We start from the raw sequence: 21,649 nt of genomic DNA on the forward strand, positions 1-21,649 counted from the left end.
CAAAATATTATCTTGATTTCAGTAAGGCTTTTGATGAAGTTACTGTTAGGTGGATTTGTAGCTCATTGACTGATCGTACCCAAAGAGTGCCACAGAAGACAGAACCAGGAGTAAAGATTGACTTAACAGATTGGAGAACTAGGTCAAAACTAACAAAATGAATTTCAGTAGGAACAAAATGTCCGGTTCTACACTTAGGCAGGAAGAACCAGCTACACAAATATAAGATGAGGGACATCTGACTTTCAAGTACTGTAGTATATGTGAAAGGATCTAGGCTACAGGCTTAACCTGAGTCAACAGTGATGCAACAGCAAAAAAAAGCTAATGCTATTTTAGGCTGCCTCAAAAGTAGTCTAGTGTAAGGATCAAGGGAAGTAATAGTACTGAAGGCAGCCCAGTATCGGGAAGTTTTTAATACTTGATATTTTACAATGTTTTTATATACACTGTAAACCACCCAGAGTTGCTGGGGAAAACCAGCCAGATGGTAATAATAATAATACCACTCTATTCTGCCTTGATCAGACCACACCTTGAGTACTGTGTCCAGTTCTGAGAATCACAATTTAAGGAGCTGGGTATGTTTAGCCTGGAAAAGAGGAGAGACTGGGAGGAGATATGATAACCATCTTCAAATATCTGAAGGGCTACCACATGGAAGATGGAGCAAGCTTGTTTTCTCCTTGAGCCAGTGTGGTGTAGTGGTTAAGAGCGGTAGTCTCGTAATCTGGGGAACCGGGTTCGCGTCTCCGCTCCTCCACATGCAGCTGCTGGGTGACCCTGGGCCAGTCACACTTCTCTGAAGTCTCAGCCCCACTCACCTCACAGAGTGTTTGTTGTGGGGGAGGAAGGGAAAGGAGAATGTTAGCCGCTTTGAGACTCCTTAAAGGGAGTGAAAGGTGGGATATCAAATCCAAACTCTTCTCTTCTTCCTGCTCTGGAGGGTAGAACTCGAACCAATTGCTTCAAGTTACAAGAAAGCAGATTCCGGCTAAATATCAGAAAGAACTTTCTGACAGTAAGAGCTGTCTGCCAGTGGAATGGACTCTTTCAGAAGGTGGTGGACTCTCCTTCATTGGAGTTTGTTAAGCGGGTGGTCATCTGTCATGGATGCCTTAACTGAAATTCCTGCATTGCAGGGAGATGGGCTAGATGACCCTTGTGGTCCTTTCCAACTCTACAATTTTATGATTTGAAACTAACACAACAATGCCTTTCCCAGCTCCATTCTCATGGCACTCAAACCTTGTTTTAAACTGTCACTCTTTCCCATGGTGTTATCTCATCATCATTTACTCTATTTTTTAAAAATCACTTTTTCAGTTTCCTTTACTCAACTCTCTGCTGTTATTTAAAACCATCATTTTAAAACTTTTCTTCTCTTGCCCATGCAAATCCAAGACTGATGCAGTACTGCAAATCCTCCAAGTGTGTGTGTATGTTACCTCCCACATTACAACTGTCATATACTAACATTCAAGCGATATTCAAGGGAGTAGGTGGCGTTGTGGTCTAAACCACTGAGCCTCTTGGGCTTGCTGATCGGAAGGTCAGCGGTTCAAATCCACACGATGGGGTGAGCTCCTGTTGCTCTGTCCCAACTTCTGCCAACCTAGCAGAAAGTACACCAGTACCACTGCGGCAGGAAGGTAAGTGGCATTTCTGTGCGCTCTGGCTTCCATCACAGTGTTCTGTTGTGCCTGAAGCGGTTTAGTCCTGCTGGCCACATGACAGGAAAGCTGTTTGTGGTCAAACGCCGGCTCCCTTGGCCTGAAAGTGAGATGAGCACCGTACCCCATAGTCACCTTTGACTGGACTTAACCGTCCAGAGGTCCTTTACTAATATCCAATCAGTGGAACCAAATATGGACCCTTATCTAGCCAAAATGGCCCCCATTCTCTCTCAAGGAGGATGTCTGAGCATGTTTGGGGAAAATCCAAAGATTGCAGCAATACAATACAGTAAATGTTTGGGGAAGAAAGCCAATGAGGACTGAACATGCTCAGTGTGTGCACAATGCTGGCTAGCAGGGGTGGTGGAAAATAGTAAAGTACGCTGGCTGGGGCTGATGGGAGTTGTAGTCCACCAACAACTGGAGGGCACCAGGTTGGTAGAAGCTGAAATAAATATCCTGGAAGAGGGCATGTTTGGCTAGGACCATGAAGAGACTCCCTCTTTCCTGCAACATTTTATTACAGCTTCAGGATTAATTTTGCATGCAAAGTGCCCTGTAGCACAGAGTCCCTCCAGCAAAACTAGGCTCCCTGTGATGATATTATCACTACTGTAATGTGGAAAGTTCCCGAAACAAATTGGGAGTACAAATCATTCAGCCTTAGAAATGCCCCCTGCCTGCCACCCCCAGCTCCAGAGAGGATGAGAGGAGGGAAAATGGATAAGGCAGAGGCCAAGCAGGACCTTGTGCGTTTGATCTTTTTAAATTGCTAAATCTTCACCCTTGTGTGACTTGTTTCATTCATTAAGAATGAATTTTACAGGGTGTGAGTGTGTGACACATTTAAGAAGTACAACAGGAAAAAATTCAAATACCTGCACATTTTTTCCTGTGAGTGTCATACATGAGATGTTATAACATTATTATCTGAGGTACGTATGTTAGTGTGTGGCTGGTGGTTGTTAGAAACCCGGAATTCTGAAAGTGGCAAACAGAAAAAGCAGAAGGATTGGATTTAACTGAGTGTGTGAGAAAGAGAAGTGTCCTCCCGCTGGTTAGCAGAATCCATAAATATGAGGCAAAGACTGTGTGTGTTCTCTCTCTCTCTCTCTCTCTCTCTCTCTCTCTCTCTCTCTCTCTCTCTCCAAACACAGTCATGAGCATAATGCTCCCGTCCTCACACTGTGTGTAGTCAGCGATAAATCCTCACTTGGCTGAGTGTGTTAATTCCCCCTGCTGCCCACAGAGGAAAGCAAGCAGCTAATTATGCCAGGCTGCCTTTCCACAGCTGCGCTCTGGCCTTGCAATGAGGCTGCAAGATCAAAAAACCAGAGGCCTATTGGAAAATGGGACAGGACAAGGCAGATCAGGTGCTTCATGTCCTGACCACTTCCCTTTTTGTTCCACCTGCATTCCAGGTCTGGAGCAGCAATGCCTTGAAGGGTGATTGTAAAAAGGCATGTAATAGTCTACTTGTTTTATAACAGGAGCAGATCCACAGCAGGAAGTTTTGATGGAAGTCCTGACTGCGAAAATTGTTTTCTCCATTCTATCTCACTTGATGTTTTAGACTACAACCCCCACCAATCCCAGCCAGGACAGATGTGCTAGGTGGAGTGATGGGGGCTGCGGTTCAGCATTAAAACTGCCAATATCATAACGCCACTCCACTAATCTGTGGTGCAACTGCACTTTGAATATCATTCTGGTCGCTGCACCTCAAATGGGACATGTCAGAACCAGCATTGCAGGGGGCTGGACTATATGACCCTTGGTATCCCGTCCAACTCTACAATTCTATGAGAACACAAAAGGGGTCAGGAAAGGGCACCCAAGGTTATTCAAGGTCCTGAAAGACCTACATTGGCTCCCAGTACAATTCTGAGCACAATTCAAAGTGTTGGCGCTGACCTTTAAAGCCCTATACGGCCTCAACCCAGTATACCTGAAGGAGCGTCTCCACCCCCATTGTTCAGCCCAGACACTGAGGTCCAGCTCCGAGGGCCTTCTGCTGGTTCCTTCACTGCAAGAAGTGAGGTTACAGGGAACCAGACAGAGGGCCTTCTCAGTAGTGGCACCCGCCCTGTGGATTGCCTTCCCATCAGATGTCAAGGAAATAAACAACTTTTAGAAGACATCAGAAGGCAGCCCTGTTTAGGGAAGCTTTTAATGTTTGATGTTTATCATGTTTGTAATATTTTGTTGGGAGCCGCCCAGAGTGGCTGGGTATAAATAAGATATTATTATTATTATTATTATTATTATTATTATTATTATTATTATTATTATTATTATTATTACAAGGAGCTGGAGTGATTCCATTATGCAGAAAGGGATTCCTCTTTCTTTCCAGTTGTGAAGTGGAAATGCAGCTAAGATGTTGTTGTAAAGGATCACCCCTACAAGGTGCATCTTCTTTCCAACAGACCAGCTGGTGGCTCCTCTTCTTCTTCAACTTGTCCCTCATAAATCGCTCCCCTTTGGAAGGTGCAGGCTGCTCCCTCCTTGCTCAGGTCCCAGATGGATTAATTACTGTAACACAGATGGGTCTTTCAGCAAGGAAACTGCTTGGTGTGCCCCTGTCAAAGTTTCATTGGTGGGAGACACATTTCCCCTGTTAGTGACAGACCAAAGGAGCGTTCGCTAGAAGGGAGCAGGGGAAGACCAGCTCCCAGGGTGCACCAATTGCAGTATCTAACAGAACTTTAGCTCTGGCTGTGAACTTGTTCTGCAGGTTTCTGCGGTTCCTCTCCACTTCAGCAGGGCTTGTACAGCAGACCCTTCCAACAGGCTTGGGGGGACTGCTGTAATGAAAGGTATGGTGCTGTGCTGTTTTTATTGGTGTGGTTTTAATAGATTTCATATATGTATATCGTCTTAATTCTATCAATGTTTAATTTTTAAATGTTTTTTATGTTTTTAGTGGTTCTTATTTTTATCTGTGGACCTCACTGAGTCCTATCGGGAGGAAAGGCAGGATATAATTAAATATATAAGAGTAAGAATAAGAACGGTGGCCATGGGGTAGCCCGTGTGAAAAGGTAATTCTGCATCCAAATTCTGCAGCTTGTATGCATTAGGCAAATAAGGCACATTTTCCATTTTCAAACTTTGACAAACAGGGAAGTGCTTTTAGGGTGCCTCCAGACTGCAAGTATTTTGCAGGAGGAGTTCAAGTGCATAGAGAGAAGAACACACAGGTATGTATATGGGAACTTCAGGTTTGCGTAGTTAAAGTGGACTGAAGCACTCTCTTGTCATAGCACAACAAATCTGAGAGAGAGAGAGAGAGAGAGAGAGAGAGAGAGAGAGAGAGAGAGAGAGAGAGAGACCCAAACCATAGACTTTTTACAGTTTGGAAAGTGAAGGGAAATGCTTTGAAAACTGCATAAATGAATGAAAGATTAATGGGAAGACATATAAACACCACAGAAGCAAATCAGAATGAATGCTCATTGTCATATAACCTGGGTTGTTTTTTTTAAAAAGTCAGAATGAATGCTCAGTAAAGGCCAGACATAGTCTAACCTATCCAACTTTATTAATGGCTCAATAAAACAGTAGAAATGGGTTTTTAAAGTGAAATGGAGTTTGATCTATTATACAAACTTACATGCTTGCTACTTTGCATATATAATGCTGGCTTTGCCAGTCATTGAGTTGTGCCCTACAACCAAGAATCTGATGCTCTGGCCCTCAGATTTCAGCAGATTTCACCTATATGCTTTGACACATATATTTGCCTTAATGGGGGACAGAAACTTGTTCCTTTAAGCAAAATCACTGAACTGTGCCCACCAATGGCACATTCCTAACTTTTCCTTCGGCCAGCTCTATCCTGCTCTGCCCTAAGGCTGCCCAGCAAAGCTTCCTCCTCCTCCTCCTCCTCCTCCTTTTTCTTCTTCGATCTTTACAAACACAGTCAGGGGGATTAGGAAGATGCCAGAACAGAACAGAGTTGAAGAGGAGGACCAAAAGCAGCTCTGGAGGAAAAAATAATAAAAACAGACATCAAAGAGTCCTGCCATGAGAAGGGAAACAGTGTATGTACTGAATGTTGGTGCAGGCTGTGAATGATATAAATAACCATTGACCCAAATCTGTTTAGTACTCCCTTTGAAAACTCATCCCTGGTCTGGCTGTATGCAAACTCTGGAATGGCGCTCTATACCCTCCAACATTTCTCTGATGAAAATAGGGACGTCCCATTCCATAATGATTATTTTACTTTTCATACCCTACACATCTGACTGGGTTGTCTCAGCCACTCTGGGCAGCGTCCAACACATATAAAAACATAATAAAACATAAAGCATTAAAAAAACCTTCCCTATACAGGATTGTCTTCAGATGGCTCAGGGGTTGGATAACTTCATACCCTCCAACATTTCTCCAGTGAAAATAGGGACATCCTAAGGAAAAGTGGGATATTCTGGGATCAAATCAGAAACTGGGATAGTTTCTCTAAATCAGGGATGTCCCTGAAAAATAAGGACACTTGGAGGGTCTGGTGCTCCAAGCTCAGAACGACTAAAGAAAAATAGGGGAGACCCAGGAAATGCAGGGGTTGGCTTTTTACCCAGAGGACTCAGTCCTGGAACATGTCAGGATGAATAAAGGAGGGTGTGCCTTGGAGCATGCAGTGAGCCCATATCCCCATCCCAGCCTTGTTGCTGAGCAACCTCAGTCCAACCTAAATTACCAAGGGTCAAGTAGGACTTCCAGAGCAAAGAGCAAAATGTCCAACTTTGCTCGAGAGCCAGGTGATGACTGGCCATTTTGCCTTTGTGCAAAGTCATTTGCCTCAACGATGCTGAAATAAATGATGAACCAGTAAGTGAAAAAATACAGTGGGGAACAGAGCTGCAGTGTGATGCCACTTCCAGAGGCTGACACACACTGTCGTGATAATTGCTAGTTTGCCACAAAGAATGTGAGAGGAAAACTGCACTTAAAATAAGACAAAGGAAGAGAAGACTAAGCTCTTTTAAAAAGAGAGAAAATCATCATATCTTGCAGCATTTGCTAGCATCCATTCCGGTTTGAGTCATCCAATCAAGCACAATCCAAGTACTGGAGGAAATATTTAAATATCTTGAAAGGCTTTTGCGTCCCAAGAGACTCTTCCAGATCAATTCAAAATGTAAACGGCCATTAGGCTTGGCAGATTGGGGGCGCTGTGGAAATCCACAGCAGGGAGGGCCAATTGAGGGGGGGCGGTGTTGCAGCTGGAATTCAGTTCCAGTTGTTGGATTAAGCTAAGAGCTAATGAGAAAAAAATAGATTGAGAAAGGGACAGAAGAAGAGTGATACCTAACAGTTCATAGAAGGGTGAGAAAAAAACCATACAGTTCTTGCTGAGCAAAATGAAACAGCTGTGGATGTTGGTCTGGTATTTGAAGGTATTTTTAAAAACAATCACCAATTTTAAATGTTCCAAAATAGCCATATTAGAGCAATTTTAAGACAAAACAACACAAAATAGTATGTAAGTTTCTGCGTTCTCCTGAACTCTTCATCAGGCTGGAAATTACACAAATGGAGGTGATAATATAATAATAATAATTTATTATTTATACCCCGCCTGTCTGGCTGGGTTTCCCAGGTGAGGGGAAGAGAGGCTGTCTGTCAGTAATTAAAGTATGTTTCCTTTGAAATGCTATTTCAGAAAGCAGCCTGGCCAAAGTCCGAACTTCCTGGGGAAAAGTTCTTAACAAAGTAAGCGGATCTTGTAAGGTCCTGCCTTGTGTTACGTGAATTAGCATAAATGTTTGGTCTGTACTGTTTTTAATTAATCCCACACTTCACTCTCGGAGTGTTAGAGGATTTGCCTTAATGCTAAAGGCCTTGGGCTGGATCCAGGAGGAAGGAAAGTGTGGTAGTGGCGGCAGCTTCACCATGTGCTTCCTCATAAAACCTTCTTGGGTGTTTTTAATACATATAGACATGGCTATGTCCATTCCGTACTCTGTAGTCCTTTCAGGGGGTTTGGTCCTTGGATGGGTCTTTATGCAACTACTCCCTGCACTGCTGGTCTGAGAAAAGAAACATCTCTGTGGATGCAAAGAACAGAGCGAAAGCCAATGAAGAGTCGGCATGTAGGGGGTTAGCCGTCATGGGAGAGAGAAGGCATAACACCACCTAATCCCACAGAACAAGCTTGTTTTAGGAAAACAAACGCTGGGTCAGCACTCTGTGGCCAAACAGCAAGAACCACTCTCTGTTGTTTGTTCACAGCAGTTGGCTTTTAGAGGTTTACTGACTCTGAATACAGAAGGTCAACAGGAAATCCTATGCTTGTCCTAAAGAAGCTGTCATTTTAAAGTTATCCAAGAGGTGTACATATTTTCCCCTATCCCACCACTGGCTCACCTCAGAAAGACGAGAAGCTGTGCAAGAGCATGGGAGCGTTTGTTCATTTCTGTGGGATGTTGCACAAAATAATTCATAGAGGTGGAAGGGACTCCAAGGGTCATCTAGTCCAACCTCTTGAAAATAGAGGAATCACAGCTAAATCCCTGGCAGATGACCATCCAACCTCTGCTTTAAAACCTCCAATGAAGGAGAGCCCACTATCTTCTGTCCCACTGTCAAATGGGAAGCTGCCTCATCCTGACGGTCCATCGATTGCCGCATTGTTTACTCTGATTGGCAGTAGCTCCTTGGGGTCTTGGGCATAGAGGGGGGGTCTTTTCCGCCCCATCTCTGTTCATTCTTATCTATATTTTAATAATTTGCTTATGCTTACTTGCTTTTCCAAGTCTGCCGATTTTATTGGTATTTTCTTTATGAATATTTTATATTTTTTTATGTGAACCACTTAGAGGTTTGTTTGCTTTTACTAAGTGACACATTTCGTTAAATGAAAATAAATGAAACTACCTGTTACCTGACTCTCTTAATTGGAAATGCCAGAGATCAACCTTGAGACCTTCTGTGTGCCACACCTTTGCAGTATGGGCTCCCCCCCCCCCCGAGCTAAATGGTGCTTTTTGAGGAAGCTGCTGTGGTCCACGTACTACCTGTTCCCACAGCTTGATTGGGATTCCTTTCATCATGCAGGTGCATCAGTGTTTATAAACATAAGAACCTAAGAAAAGCCCTCTGGATCAGGCCAACGGCCCATCTAGTCCAGCATCCTGTCCTCACAGCGGCCAGACAGATGCTTCTGGGAGCCCCCAAACAGAGTGCAAGAGAACTCTCCCCTTCTTTGGTTTCCAGCAAGTGGTATTCAGAGGCATGGTGCCTCTGGCAGTTGAGGTCAACACCGCCATCCTGGCTAGTAGCCATTGATAGCCATCTCCTCCATGAGTTTGTCTAACTACAGACACCCAAGTTGCTGGTCATCACTGCCTTCAGTGGCAGTGAGTTCCACAGTCTAACTGTCTGAAAAAGTATCTGTCCTGAATCTTCCAACATTCAGCATCATTGCATATTCATGAGTTCTAGTGTTATGAGACAAGGGAAAAACATGTTCTGCCATGCACTCCTGAATGGCACATACTTTTTTGGACACAGGCTGATTTTTTGAAAGCAGCAGCACTGCTCTGCTACTTGCAGGGAAGGCGACATCTTCCACAGAAAGGCAGCAGCCTGATTTTCTTTCCCAGAAAACTAGGTTGCTGTCCCTTAAGTTTAATTTGAGGCAGGGCTCATAGGCAGCGCCTGTTTTTCAGAGCAGGACTCTGGAATCTGTGATTGTTGTAAGAAGGCCACCTGTAAATAGCCACTCCTTTGGTTCACCTTTGGCGAATCAGACTCACTTCCAGGTGAGCAGGTGGAAGAAACATTTACACTTTGGGAAAGAGCTGATTCTTTCCCCATTTATTCAAGAGCCACAAACGACCGTGTAGGCAGATGGACTAACAAACAATGGTCTGCTATTTTTTGTGGACTTCCTTGCAAGGCTTGTTGTAATAATAAGAGATGGTAACTGAGTCACCTGCAGAGTGCCTTTTCCGTTCTGTTAAGTAAGATGATCATCTTGCAGTTTGGAAAATTCAGCGTTGCAGGAAAAGAGATAAAGCTTCCATGTTTAGAAGGAGTATACCTGGGGGTGGGACAAGCAATAGGAGAAGGCTGTTGTCTGTTAAAATAGGCGGGGGTTGGCCACAGCATGAATGGGAAGCTGGACCAAAGGCTGGACTGATTTGGGAGCAGACAAGCTCTTCTGATGCTCCAATGGAGGTGTGTGGGATGGGTGTGATTTGTGTCAGGCTGGTGTGACTTTGGAAAGCTCCAGAATAGTGCCAACGTCTATAGGAGGGTGTGCTATCTATGGCCAATGATGGCTGCTGCATGAACCATATCCTATGCCAAGCTGTGCATAGAATTGTTGAGGTTCAGCAGATAACAGGCCTGACGCCAGATCCACAGAGGCTCCAGTATGCACAGGGAGTCCATGGTGTGGCCAGGCTCTGAGATAACTACATGGATGGAAGGCATTACCTATCCCTCTGAAAATGTGCATGGATCAGCCTTTGCCAACCTGGTGCCCAACTTCCATTAGCCTTAGCCAGGCACTGTCTGTATCCCAGAACCTCTGGAGGGCACCAGGTTGGCCAAGGCTGCCATGGACATGGGATTCTTCTCTCCAGTGCTGGCTGTGAGAAGACAGGAGTGCGTTTCTCTCTCTGCTTCTTCTATGCCAGGCTCCTGGTGTGTGTCGGGGGTCCATGATAAGTGCTAGGCTGCAGGCAGGGAGCAGCTTGGATCCTGGTGTCCGTTGAGAGGAGAGAGAGAGAGGTTGGGATTTGGAACAGAGTGCCAACTGCGAGGCTCTGGCGTGGGCAGTTCTCCGGGGGGCGGTGGATGCCTCTGGCCGCTCTGGCCTGGGTGTGGGCCTTCTCTAGGGAGCCTCCGCCAGCATCTAGGGGGAGTACCCATGCCTGGGGGCTAATTGTGGGCCCTCTCCCCCCATGATCACCTTCCCCGTGGTGGCCACTTGTGCGTGTGGACGGGGAGAGGGTCGTGCCACCCCTCCGTCCGCGTGGGCGCGCCTGGCCGCGGGGCGGTCCCGATCCAGGCTGGGCGAGGGGCGGCGTCTGCGCGCTGGCGGCGGCGGAGAGAGGGAAAGAGAAGGAGGGACTGGCGGTTGGCGGCCGCTCGCTCGCTCGCTCGGCTCGGGCTCCTGCTCCCGCCTTCCTTACTCTGCTGGCTGCCTGGGCAGTTCGGCCATTGTGCACGCGCGGAGGTCGGATCCGTGCGCTCCGACCCACTCAGGCCGCCTGGTAAGGTTAGACCGGGGGGGGGGGGCAGGCGATGTATGGAGGGGATGTAGGGAGGGAGGGCGGAGGCGGCCGGGGCATTTTCTCTCCCCACATCTCCTCCGCGCCATGGCACTCTGGCAGCATCTGGGGGAGGGGGAGGGGAGGGGAAGGGGGCACCCTGTAGCCTGGGGGTGGGAGAAGGGAATGACCTGGCGGCGGGGGAGGGAGGGAGCAATGAAATGGTGCCAAAGCAACAGCCCCCCCCCCCCGCTTCCAGGCAAGGATGCTCCAGCGGCATCTTTGCACCTGCTGCTGCTCCAGCTGCAGCCCCCAGACCCAAAAGGCTGGACGGGGCGGGGCAGGCACCGATCGGAAGGCAGAAGGCGAACCTTTAAAATAAGGGGGGTTCTGTGCTGGATTTGTACCCCCGAGCCCACGGGTCGCTTTCCTCTGCGCGCCCCTCCCCCGGCCCCCACCGAAGCACCGAGGGTCGCGTTTGTGCCTCCGTTGCACGGAGCCTCGGCATGCCGCCGTCTACTCCCACCGGAGGTTTCTGGGGTGGGTGTGTTCCCCAGGAACCAGGCACCCCAAAAAGGCACCCTGCCTTTTCATTTCTCCCCACCCCGGGTTGCCCTGGCAAGGCGTAGTAGTCAACCGATGGGCTTGTGGGTTTGCCTGTCAGATGGATGCCCATTGAAACGGGCGCGCAGGTATCCCCACTCCCAGCAATGGAGGGGGAAGGGTGCTTTACTGGGGCGCGGGGGGAGAACAGTGAATGGAGGCTTACAAATGCTCTTTGTTCTCGACTATTATTTTCATTTATTACAAATAGGATTCCAGCCTCTTGTTCCCCATTCCTTGTTTTGAATTACCCTCCCCTTCAGAAATCATAGCGGTAATAGCATCAAAATGGAAACGAGGGTATTTATAAATGGTGCTAGCAGATAATGAGGTCTGAGGATCGGGATGTTGTTGTTATTGCTCCATCACACTAAATGCACAATTTCGCTTTTTAATGGCCCTGCAGGTTTAGAAACGGGTATTATTTAGAACTGTGGTTCATCATATCTTTGATTGCGTGTGGATTTAAAAACGTTTATCCTCCACCACTCAGTCTAGGGATGGAATTATATTTTGCATCTGATGGCTCGTGATCAAGTGGATTTTTCTTTTTTTAAAAAAACTGTTTCCAAAGGGAGGGGATCCAACTGGATTCCAGCAGTTGTGGCTTTTTTTGTTTTTGGCATATTATTGAATAGAATCACTGTATTAAAAAAAAAAATCTGAAGAGAGGGATGCTTTGAATGGAAGCAAAGGCATTCAGTTTATTAGTACAGTAGCCTTCTTGCATTTCTCGTGCCCAAGATGGGGGATTCTCTCCCTCTCTGTCTCCCTCTCTCCTTCCTCTCCCTCTCCCTCTCTCCCTCCCCACATTTCCAACCCCCTGCTTTTAGCACCTTAAACTAGAGCCTTGTAAGGCTGATAGTAAGGATGCATCCTTCTGGCATTGGTGCTCAAGAGTCCAGGGTTTGCAAAGGAGGAAGGCGTTCTGCATTTATGAGAAAGGAGGACCACTTGGCTGTCAAGGAGGCTTGCCACAACACAGCAGTGGTACTCCAGGAAGATGACAATTCCTACGAGGGAAAAGCCACACAGCAAAGGGTCTAGGAAGGGAAGCATGCTTCCTTCGAGGGACCCTGCTCTCATTTACTACAAATGTAAAAAAACAACACCAAAAACCCTTAGCACTAGTGTGGACAATGCCCACTTTGTTCTCCATGGAAGCCGAGTTGGCCAGACCTGAAAGAGTCACACAGGGCTTAATTGGGATTTCCCTGGACTCAGATTTGTCTTCAGTGCCAAGTCTCAGCCTTGGAGTATATGAAATGCTATTGCTGTGTGCCTCTGAGCATATGCAGAGTGCCTTCTGATCCCTACTGGCTGGAACCATGTGGAGCAGGGACTTCCAGATCAAGGAATGTGGCTTCCAGCAGGGGTGGAATACACAGTCATTCCCAACTGCCACAAATATACGTGTCCTAGTTGACAATTGCAATGTAGAGTGCTGAATCTCTGGACAGGCATGTTCTCTGTGGTACCTCCTCCCCTGCATCAGACTGTGCAGGGGTAACTCCAAGGCGCCTTCAGCATAATTGGGGTTTCTTAGATGCATCAACATCTCCACACCTCACACACCCAACACAAACACACAGAAACCTCATGCCTAACTTCCATAGAAGCTGTATACTTGCCTGTTACAATTTTCAGTGCAAGAGCTCCATCCTGTGACATGCGGTGTGCATGTGTGAAGTGCCTTCCCCTCACCCTTGAGAAGCTGCAGCTGCCTGTTGCAAGACAGGGCTTCGAAGACAGCATTCCCCACCACTCTATCTGACAGGCGAGGCATGCATATTTTATTTTGAATTAAAAATAGGAGGCATGCCTTTGTTTTTACTTTGAAAAGAAGCCTGCCTTTTATGTTTCTCTGTAGCTGCTAGATGGAGGTGAGCAGGGACTCATGCAGAGAAGTAACAGGCAGCCTCCTCTGAAAGTTTGAACATGGCTATTCTATGGCATAGGGCAGGAGTAGCCAATGGAGTGTCCTCTAGATGTTGGACTATAGCTCCCATCAATCCTGACCATGGTCATGCTAGCTGGGGCTGATGAGCGTTATCATATATTTGTAGAGTTGGAAGCAACACTGAGGGCCATCTAGTCCAACCCCCTGCAATGCAGAAATGTTGGTTGGAGTCCAACAGCTTTTGCAGGGCATTTGTTAGCTATCCCTCGTATAGGATGTGACTCCTAGGTGCACTTGAACCCTGCAGCTCTTTGTAGAAATTAAGTAACAAGACTAGGGCCAGATCACACTGGAGAGGGGCCAAGATGAACAGGGAGGCTGCAAGGGGTTGGACAGATCTGAGCTCTTTTTCTTCTTTCTAAAATCAAGTTTCTAGACCTCATGGAAGTGAGAGTTGAAACCAATGTCCTGCAAAAGCACCGAAGCTCTAAAAGTTACCACTCACTCCTTTAGGACTTCCTGCCATGTTGCCCTCTCTTTTTCTTTTAAATATGTTTTTATTATTTTATATAACAAGGACACAGAAAGAAATTTGGCACCCAATGCAGAGGTCTAATTTTCTTGCTTCCTACCATCAACTAACTACAATGCGTATTTTGTATCTTTAAATGGTCTTCTTCATATGTTATCCCAAAATGTCTGTCCTTGGTTTGCCGTGAGCACTGGAGATTGTGCTTGTCCTTTATTTTAATTTCCATAGAGTACAAAGCAATCCCATTGTGCAATAAAATCACTCAAAGGCCTTCGTCCGGTAGTGGCTACAGACCTTTCTTTTCCATACCTCTTTGTGCTTAAAGACTGGCAGCCTTCCCCAACAAGGTGGGAAATGAATTTGCTTCGTTCAAAAAGAACATCTGCGGGATGTTTAAAGCACAGGAATCTCAGGGCAAAACATGCAAATGTGCATAATGGCTATTGATTTGCATAAGCTGTTAGGAGCACAGTCTTTAAGATTCTTAGGCAGATGTCAAGGTTTTCAGGCACAGAGAATGTTCTGTTTTTGGAGCAAAGGAGGGAGATCAACTTGCTCTTGGTTCATTAGCACTGTGTAAGGTGCAATGCTTTCCGGGGCGGACTTTGGTAATCTTTTGTACTATGGTGCCCCTGAATGGATCTTTTCCATTATGAGTCTTCTCAATTTTGCACCCTGTTGGCTTGGTGCCCTGTGGGGGGGGGGACTGCCCGCACCACCCTAAATCCAATGCTTTGGAGTCACCCTCCTGCCAGGAGATGTTTGTAACCTCATGGTAGTGGAGATCAAGGACCTGGGGGCTGGACTAGATGGGAGGGGCAGTGCAGGAGAGCATGTTTAGAGCGCCACTCCCTCACCACTGCTTGACTCCACTTGTCTGTGGGGCGAGTCCAGCTCTGTGCAGCTCAGGGGGTCGAGCTAAAATCTGACGGGCAGGTGCTGTTCCTGATAAAATCCATAGCCAGGTCCTGTCTCAGACTGTACAACACAAATGAATTTTTGACCCACAGAGGCACTGTAGCACCAATATCAAGCCACCCTTTTTGCTCATTGAAGGGTTCTGATGGGCTCAAAAGCTTGCTTGCTATCTTGTGACATTTTGGCTGGGTAATAAAGGGACTTTGCTCCCCCCCCCAATAAAAATGGCACGTTAACTCTTAGCTCTGCACGCTGGTGTAACTTCCACTTCCACTACTGAGACTATGGAAATGGGTTTGGCAGGTTTCTCTCTGAGAAAAGCTTATTTGTTTGGCATGCAGTGGGTAACCATGGTTTGCTTGACTACCCCATCCTAGATGCTCATCAGGCTACAAAAAGTGTCAGCTGTTTTCAATTTCCCATCGATTAACAAACCCGTCACCATAAATTCACCCACTCACCCATTGGCTGTTATGTGCCTTCATATTCCCACTAACCTGAGATGTGTTTGCAGCTCCGATAATACAAATGTCTTTGTTACTTTTACTGTGTGAGTCGCAGTTGAGTGCAAAACTGTGACTATGGAATTAAACTGATCAATTAATTAATCAATAATTGTAATAATCATGCTGATATTCCTAGGCCGGCTGTTCCTAAGGATCGGCAGCCCCTCTGTGCCTCCTTCCCTCCTTCGGGGCCATGTCGTCCTCTGACGAAGAGACCCTGAGCGAGAGGTCTTACCGGAGTGAGCGTTCGTGCCGAAGTGAGAGGTCCTATCGGAGTGAGAGGTCCGGCAGCCTGTCTCCTTGCCCACCGGGGGACACCTTGCCCTGGAATTTACCTCTCCATGAGCAGAAGAAGAGGAAAAGTCAAGACTCTGTGCTGGATCCGGCAGAAAGAGCCGTTGTCAGAGTAGCTGGTAAGGAAGCTGGTTCGATGCCATCGTTTCAGGGAGGGGAACCTCAGGGCGGGGGGGAGGGACAAGTGTGGCCCTTTAAGCCTCTCTGTATGGCCCTTTGGACTGTCTCCAGGCCACTTTCCCTTTTTCCAAGCCACACTCCTCTCTTACCTTGCTTTGTACCCTCCTGGAGTCTTGTTCACTCTCTGGAATGTGCCCATGAACTTGGCTTGCCTGGATGGAGGCTAGAGAGACTGTGGAGAGATAGATGAGCCTACGATACAAAAGTAATATTTACAGCCCTTGCCTCTGCCCTTCCTCCCAGTATATAGCTCTCAGGAGACTGCCCAGAAGGGAATGTCACCCTTGAGCTGAATAAGGTTCCCCACCCCTGCCATAATTTAAGGAGGCATTGGTTGATACCTACAAAGTTTTCTTTAGAGCAGGGTTTCCCAAACTTGGGTCTCTGGTGTGGGAATGTTCAGGGATGCAGGAGAGGATATATTGTGAAATTATATCCTTATCCAACTAGTGCTAACAAGTTCCCAAAATATCAGCAGAGTAAGACATTCCCCTTTTTAAGTTCGCAATGGTAACGTGTGCTCAGGTTCGCGAGAACCTCTATAACAATTACTCTGGTAATTTCCCCTTCGTTCCCTCTTAAAATACAAGACACAACACAGTCTTTTATAAAAGTATAAAAAGGGTTTACTCACGTTCTGTTCACAATAGGATCCCAGAAGGCAGACAGGCTTAATAAGGTAATATACATTTAGAATCTATCTTATAGGAAGATAGTCCCTTTCTCCTCTCTTGGCTGGGAGCCAAGAGGGCATCCTTAGCAGATGTTACTTCTTTGAAGGAAGATGGCAGAGAGAGCAAGAGGCAAGAGAGAGATGGCTGCCCTGCCCTGTGCTTTTATCATTAGCTGCACAGGTGAGGCCACACCCACCTCTGGTCACATGCAGAGGAAGTCTGTCCCAGGACTGGCTGGACAGACATCCCTCCCCATGTCTCAATATGTACACTCCAGAAATGTTGTAATTGACTGCTCCTGTGTTTTTGCACTGCAACTCCCATCATTCCAAACTAGCAGGACCAGCGGTCAAGGATGTTGGGAACTGTAGTCCAAAAACATCTGGAGACCCAGGTTTGGGGAAACCCTGCTTTAGAGGCATGTCAATTCCTAGAAAGTTGGATAAAAGTGAAGATGACAAGGCCCAGGAATGTGACCTCTGCCTATCAAGAAGTTTCAAAATGCTCATGCATTGGGGTCCATGTTCAAATGCTGGTGGTGAACTTCAGACTCCAGCATGCCGGAGCATATGCGCACACAGCCCTACCTGAAAAGCTGTCTGTCTGAGAACCACTTGGGAAAACTGGGCTGAGTCAGGGGGGTGAGCCACAGTCTTATTGTCACGTTTTGGGGCTGAGTCACATGAGTAGGACTGAAATAATTTAGCTCAAAGAACTCATGTCTCCCTGCAGAGCTTAGCACTAGATCAGTGTCTCCCTAATGGCACACTCCCCCTTTAATTAAAATTAGAAGCACGTCTCACCCAAGGACCTATTTGTTTTTTGAATGTAAAAGGGGGAGGATTTCCTGCCCCCAGAGGAGCCTATCCAGCCTCCTGTGTTTCTGTGGAAGATGCTGTTCTTAGGCAAACTCAAAGACTGGAGGTGATGGGTAGCAGGGGAAGGAGACCTGAATTAGAGCAAGCGAAACCCAAAGAGAAGGGGGCATTATCATTATTGGTACCGAAGAAGAACTGCTCATTCCGATAAACTTAATTCACTTGAGCGTATGGCAGTTTGAAATTGCCCATTGCATCACATTGAGGCTAGGCTGGTGGCAGGAAAAACCTACTGGGAGGATGGATGTGGCACAGAGGGCATTTTTAAAGTAGCCAATTGGCTTCCAGTGGCAACTCCAGAAAGACAGGAAAATGGGTTGGGATGAATGCAGTAGTTGTCTCTCCTCCTTCCCACTTTCCCCGCATCTTCCTGGTACACCCTCCCACCCCCACGTCTCCCCCAGCTGGATGCATCTCATTTCCATATCGCTGCCTCTGTCTTGCGTCTTTCTTTGTCAGTCCTGAGCTGAGCACTTCCACAACCCTGGCCTCCTCTCCAAACAATCCACTCCCTGTGACAGGCTCCTTTGCTCCCTCCTCGGGCATGACAATGGCATCACTGCAAGGAGCAGTGAAGTGGTCACTAAAGGGGACTTCATCAACTGACCCAGGGTCAAGGGCGTGCTGGGGGCCACCCAAATGCTCCCAGATGGGCAAACACTTGCCCACTGCTCTGGACCTTGCTAGGCCACCTGCTTCTGCGTTTGTGACAATGCAAATGTTGTGATGTGGTTTTTGTAGCAGCAATGCAAAGGCAGTGAAAGCTGTGACGGTGTTATGGAAAACAGTGTTATAGAACAATGGAGGAAGGGTGCAAACCTTGTGGCCTTCTGCTCTGGGGGCATCAGAATGGCTATGTTTTCTGGGGATGGGTTGTAGATCAGTGACAAAGCATTTATGCAGAAGGTCCCGGGTTCAAATCCCAGCTGAGAGGAGGCACCCTGCTTGAAGCCTTGGAGAGTCCCGGCCAGTCAGTTTAGACACTTCTGCACTAGATGAACCAGTTGCCGCTCAGTATAAGGTAGTTTTTTTGTGGCGAGATTCAGGACAGATAAAAATGAAAGTACTTTTTCATGCAGCACATTGTTAAACTATGCAACTTGCTCCCTCAGGAGGCAGTGATGGCCACCAACAGTGGAAGCTCAGTGCTCAGAGCTCCCATTTCACTTTTTACTGGATACATATCGCTATAGGGGTCCAAGAATGGATCAAGACTAGGTGCTGAGAGACATGCTCATTTTTTTTATCCAGGTTGCATTCGATTTAGAGGTGCTTTTTGCCTCCTGGAACAAAACATCCAGGCACTCATCTACTTTCAGCCTTAGCTGCTTCTTTTCAAATGAAATTCCTACTGCTATTCCATTTATATCTCACCTTTCATCCAAAGGAGTCAAGGTGATGTACATGGCTTTCCCACTCTCCATTTCCTCCCTGTGAGGCAGGTCACCCTGGTAGCTTCATGGGGATTTGAACCTTAGCATCCCAGAGCCTTACCTAGCACTCTGTACCACTCTGGCTCACATTTGTGAAGAAGTTTTACAGCAGCCTTGAGTCCCTTGAGCAGAGAACATTGGGGCCCTCAGCTACTTTAGTGACCTTGATTTATTTACAGTGGTACCTCGAGTCAAGAACTTAATTCATTCAGGAGGTCCGTTCTTAACCTGAAACTGTTCTTAACCTGAGGTACCACTTTAGCTAATGGGGCCTCCTGCTGCTGCCGCGCGATTTCTGTTCTCACCCTGAAGCAAAGTTCTTAACCTGAGGTATTATTTCTGGGTTAGCAGAGTCTGTAACCTGAAGTGTCTGTAACCCGAGGTATCACTGTACAAGTATCCAGGTTGCACCAGAGGGGCAATATTAGATCTAAAACAGCACCAGTCCCCCGAATGTAACAGCATAGCAATGCAGACTCCCCCTCAAGGTAACTTCTCACCCAGCTTCTAAAGCCAGGCTTCTTTTCCTTTTCCTCAGTCCTTTCCCTTTTTTTCTTCATCCTCAATTCAGGCAGGTGGGGTAGGATACAAGCTTCAGCAGCCTGGAGTAGCCACTCACTCATCCAGGACTATTAATTAAGCCTCATCAGCTCTCAAGATGTACAAAGGCAGAGAAAGGGGGAGAGGAGGAAATTTTGCATCTCTGAAGAGCATGTTTATAAGAATGCAGTGAATAAATACAGATAACTTGTTGGTCTCTTCTGAGCGTCCTGGTTCATCGCAAGTTCTCTCATGGGCAGTCACTGCTTTCATTTCCTCAGCAGGCCTGCCTTATTCTGTCACTCTAGGGGGCATCAGGTAAATGGTTCAGAGGCAAAATGGCAACAAAGGCAGCTCTGGCTGACTCCTTGTGCTGTCACCATCTCCTTAAGGGAGACATTTCCATGAATGCAGCAGCGGATGATGGCTGCCTTCAACATTAATGACACTCGCCTCATTTAGGGGCTGGGGGAAGGATAGCTTTCTGCTGGAATGATGGATTGAGCTGCTACACCTTTTGGGGGGAAATAAGCAGTGTTAATACAGTCCCATACTCCAAAAGAAGTAAAAATGGACACTGGGGAAAGGGGCCATTTGTTGTGGGTCAGTGTTGACAAGGTATAAATTGTTCAGACAAGGGGTGCATTGGTCATTCCACTGCACACTAGAGGGGGCAGTCCCATCAAATAAGGGACATCTGGCAAGCAGATGTTTTAATCAAACTCTAGTAATTTAATTCCACTGTTCATGTCCTAGTTTATCCTCTGTGATTGCAGTCCTTCCCAGGTTTATAGCAGCTGTAGGTTTTGATAAGCCTGCTGTCCACTTCCTTGTCCAAATCATTAGCAAAGTTGACATGTTCACACATATGAAGTGCAAATATAGCCATAAGCAGGAGCCTGCTGAATCAGGGCAAAGGGCCATGTAGTCCAGCATCCTGTGGCCAACCCAATGCTCCAATGGGAAGCCTGCAAGTCAAACAGGAGCGCATCAGCACACTCCCCACCTACTCCTAGCAGTTGGTATTCAGAGGTATACTGCCTCTGACACTGGAGGTAGAATAAAACCATTGTGGCTAGTAGCCATTGATAGCCTTGTTTTATTGCTATGGCCGATGGCTGATGCAAATAAAGATTCATTCATTCATTCATTCATTCATAGCCTTGTCTTCTGTGAAATTGTCTAATTCTCTTTTAAAGCTGTCCAATTTGGTGGCCAACACCGCCTCCTGTGGCAGTTTAACGTTGAACATGAAGAAGTACTTTCTTTTATCTGTCCCATTGAATCATTGAATTGTAGAATGGTAGAGTTGGAAGGAATCCTGAGGGTCTTCTAGATTCCATTTCATTGGATGTTCACAAATTCTAGTGTTGTGAAAGAAGGAGAAAAACATTTCTCTATCCCCTTCCTCCATGCCATGCATAATTTTTATGAACTTCTGTCATGTCACCTCTTACTTGGCCTTTTCTCTAAACCAAAAAGTCCCACATTCTACAGCGTTTCTTTATAGGGGAGCTGCTCCATCCCTTGAATCATTTGGGCTGTCCTTTTCTGAAGCTTTTCCAGCTCTACAATATCGTTTTTTGAAGTGAGGTGACCACAACTGCATGTAGTATCCCAAATAGAGTCACACCACTGATTTGTATAATGGCTTCATTATATTGACAGAGGGACGCAGGTGGCACTGTGGGTTAAACCACAGAGCCTAGGGCTTGCTGATCAGAAGGTCGGTGGTTCGAATCCCCATGATGGGGTGAGCTCCCATTGCTATGTCCCTGCTCCTGTCAACCTGGCAGTTCGAAAGCACGTCAAAGTGCAAGTAGATAAATAGATACCGCTCTGGCGGGAAGGTAAAGGGCGTTTCCGTGCGTTGCTCTGGTTCGCCAGAAGCTGCTTAGTAATGCTGGCCTCATGACCCGGAAGCTGTACGCCGGCTCCCTTGGCCAATAAAGCGAGATGAGCGCTGCAGCCCCAGAGTCGTCCGCGACTGGACCTAATGGTCAGGAGTCCCTTTACCTGGCAGTTTTATTTTAATTTATTGCCTATTAATCCTTAGAGTGAAATTGGCCTTCTTCACAATTGCCACATGCTAGGTCTACAGCTCAGTTGACCCCAAGGTCTCATTCTTGGCCAGTCACTGCCAGTTCAGACCCCCATGAGCCTCTATGTGGAATTAATGATCCCCCCCCCCAAAATGTGCATTACTTTACACTAGTTTACACTGAATTGCAATTGCCTTTTTCCTGCCCTCAGTTTGGAGAGATCCCCTTCACAATTTCTTTTTG

General features: G+C 46.7%; 1 protein-coding gene across 2 annotated transcripts in view; it reads left to right on the forward strand.

Annotated features, from left to right (window-relative positions):
• The first annotated feature begins 10,795 nt into the window (after positions 1 to 10,795).
• Positions 10,796 to 21,649, forward strand: part of MACF1 (microtubule actin crosslinking factor 1) — a 287,679-nt gene continuing 276,825 nt past the window's right edge. For both annotated transcript variants that reach the window (XM_081922848.1, XM_081922840.1), the window contains exons 1-2: positions 10,796 to 10,909; positions 15,502 to 15,778. In XM_081922848.1, coding sequence (XP_081778974.1) covers positions 15,559 to 15,778 — 220 coding nt within the window. In that variant the 5' untranslated portion in view covers positions 10,796 to 10,909; positions 15,502 to 15,558. The remainder of the gene's footprint in view (positions 10,910 to 15,501; positions 15,779 to 21,649) is intronic.

This window comes from Podarcis melisellensis, assembly GCF_964234715.1.
Source record: "Podarcis melisellensis genome assembly, chromosome: 8".
Classification (NCBI taxonomy): domain Eukaryota; kingdom Metazoa; phylum Chordata; class Lepidosauria; order Squamata; family Lacertidae; genus Podarcis; species Podarcis melisellensis.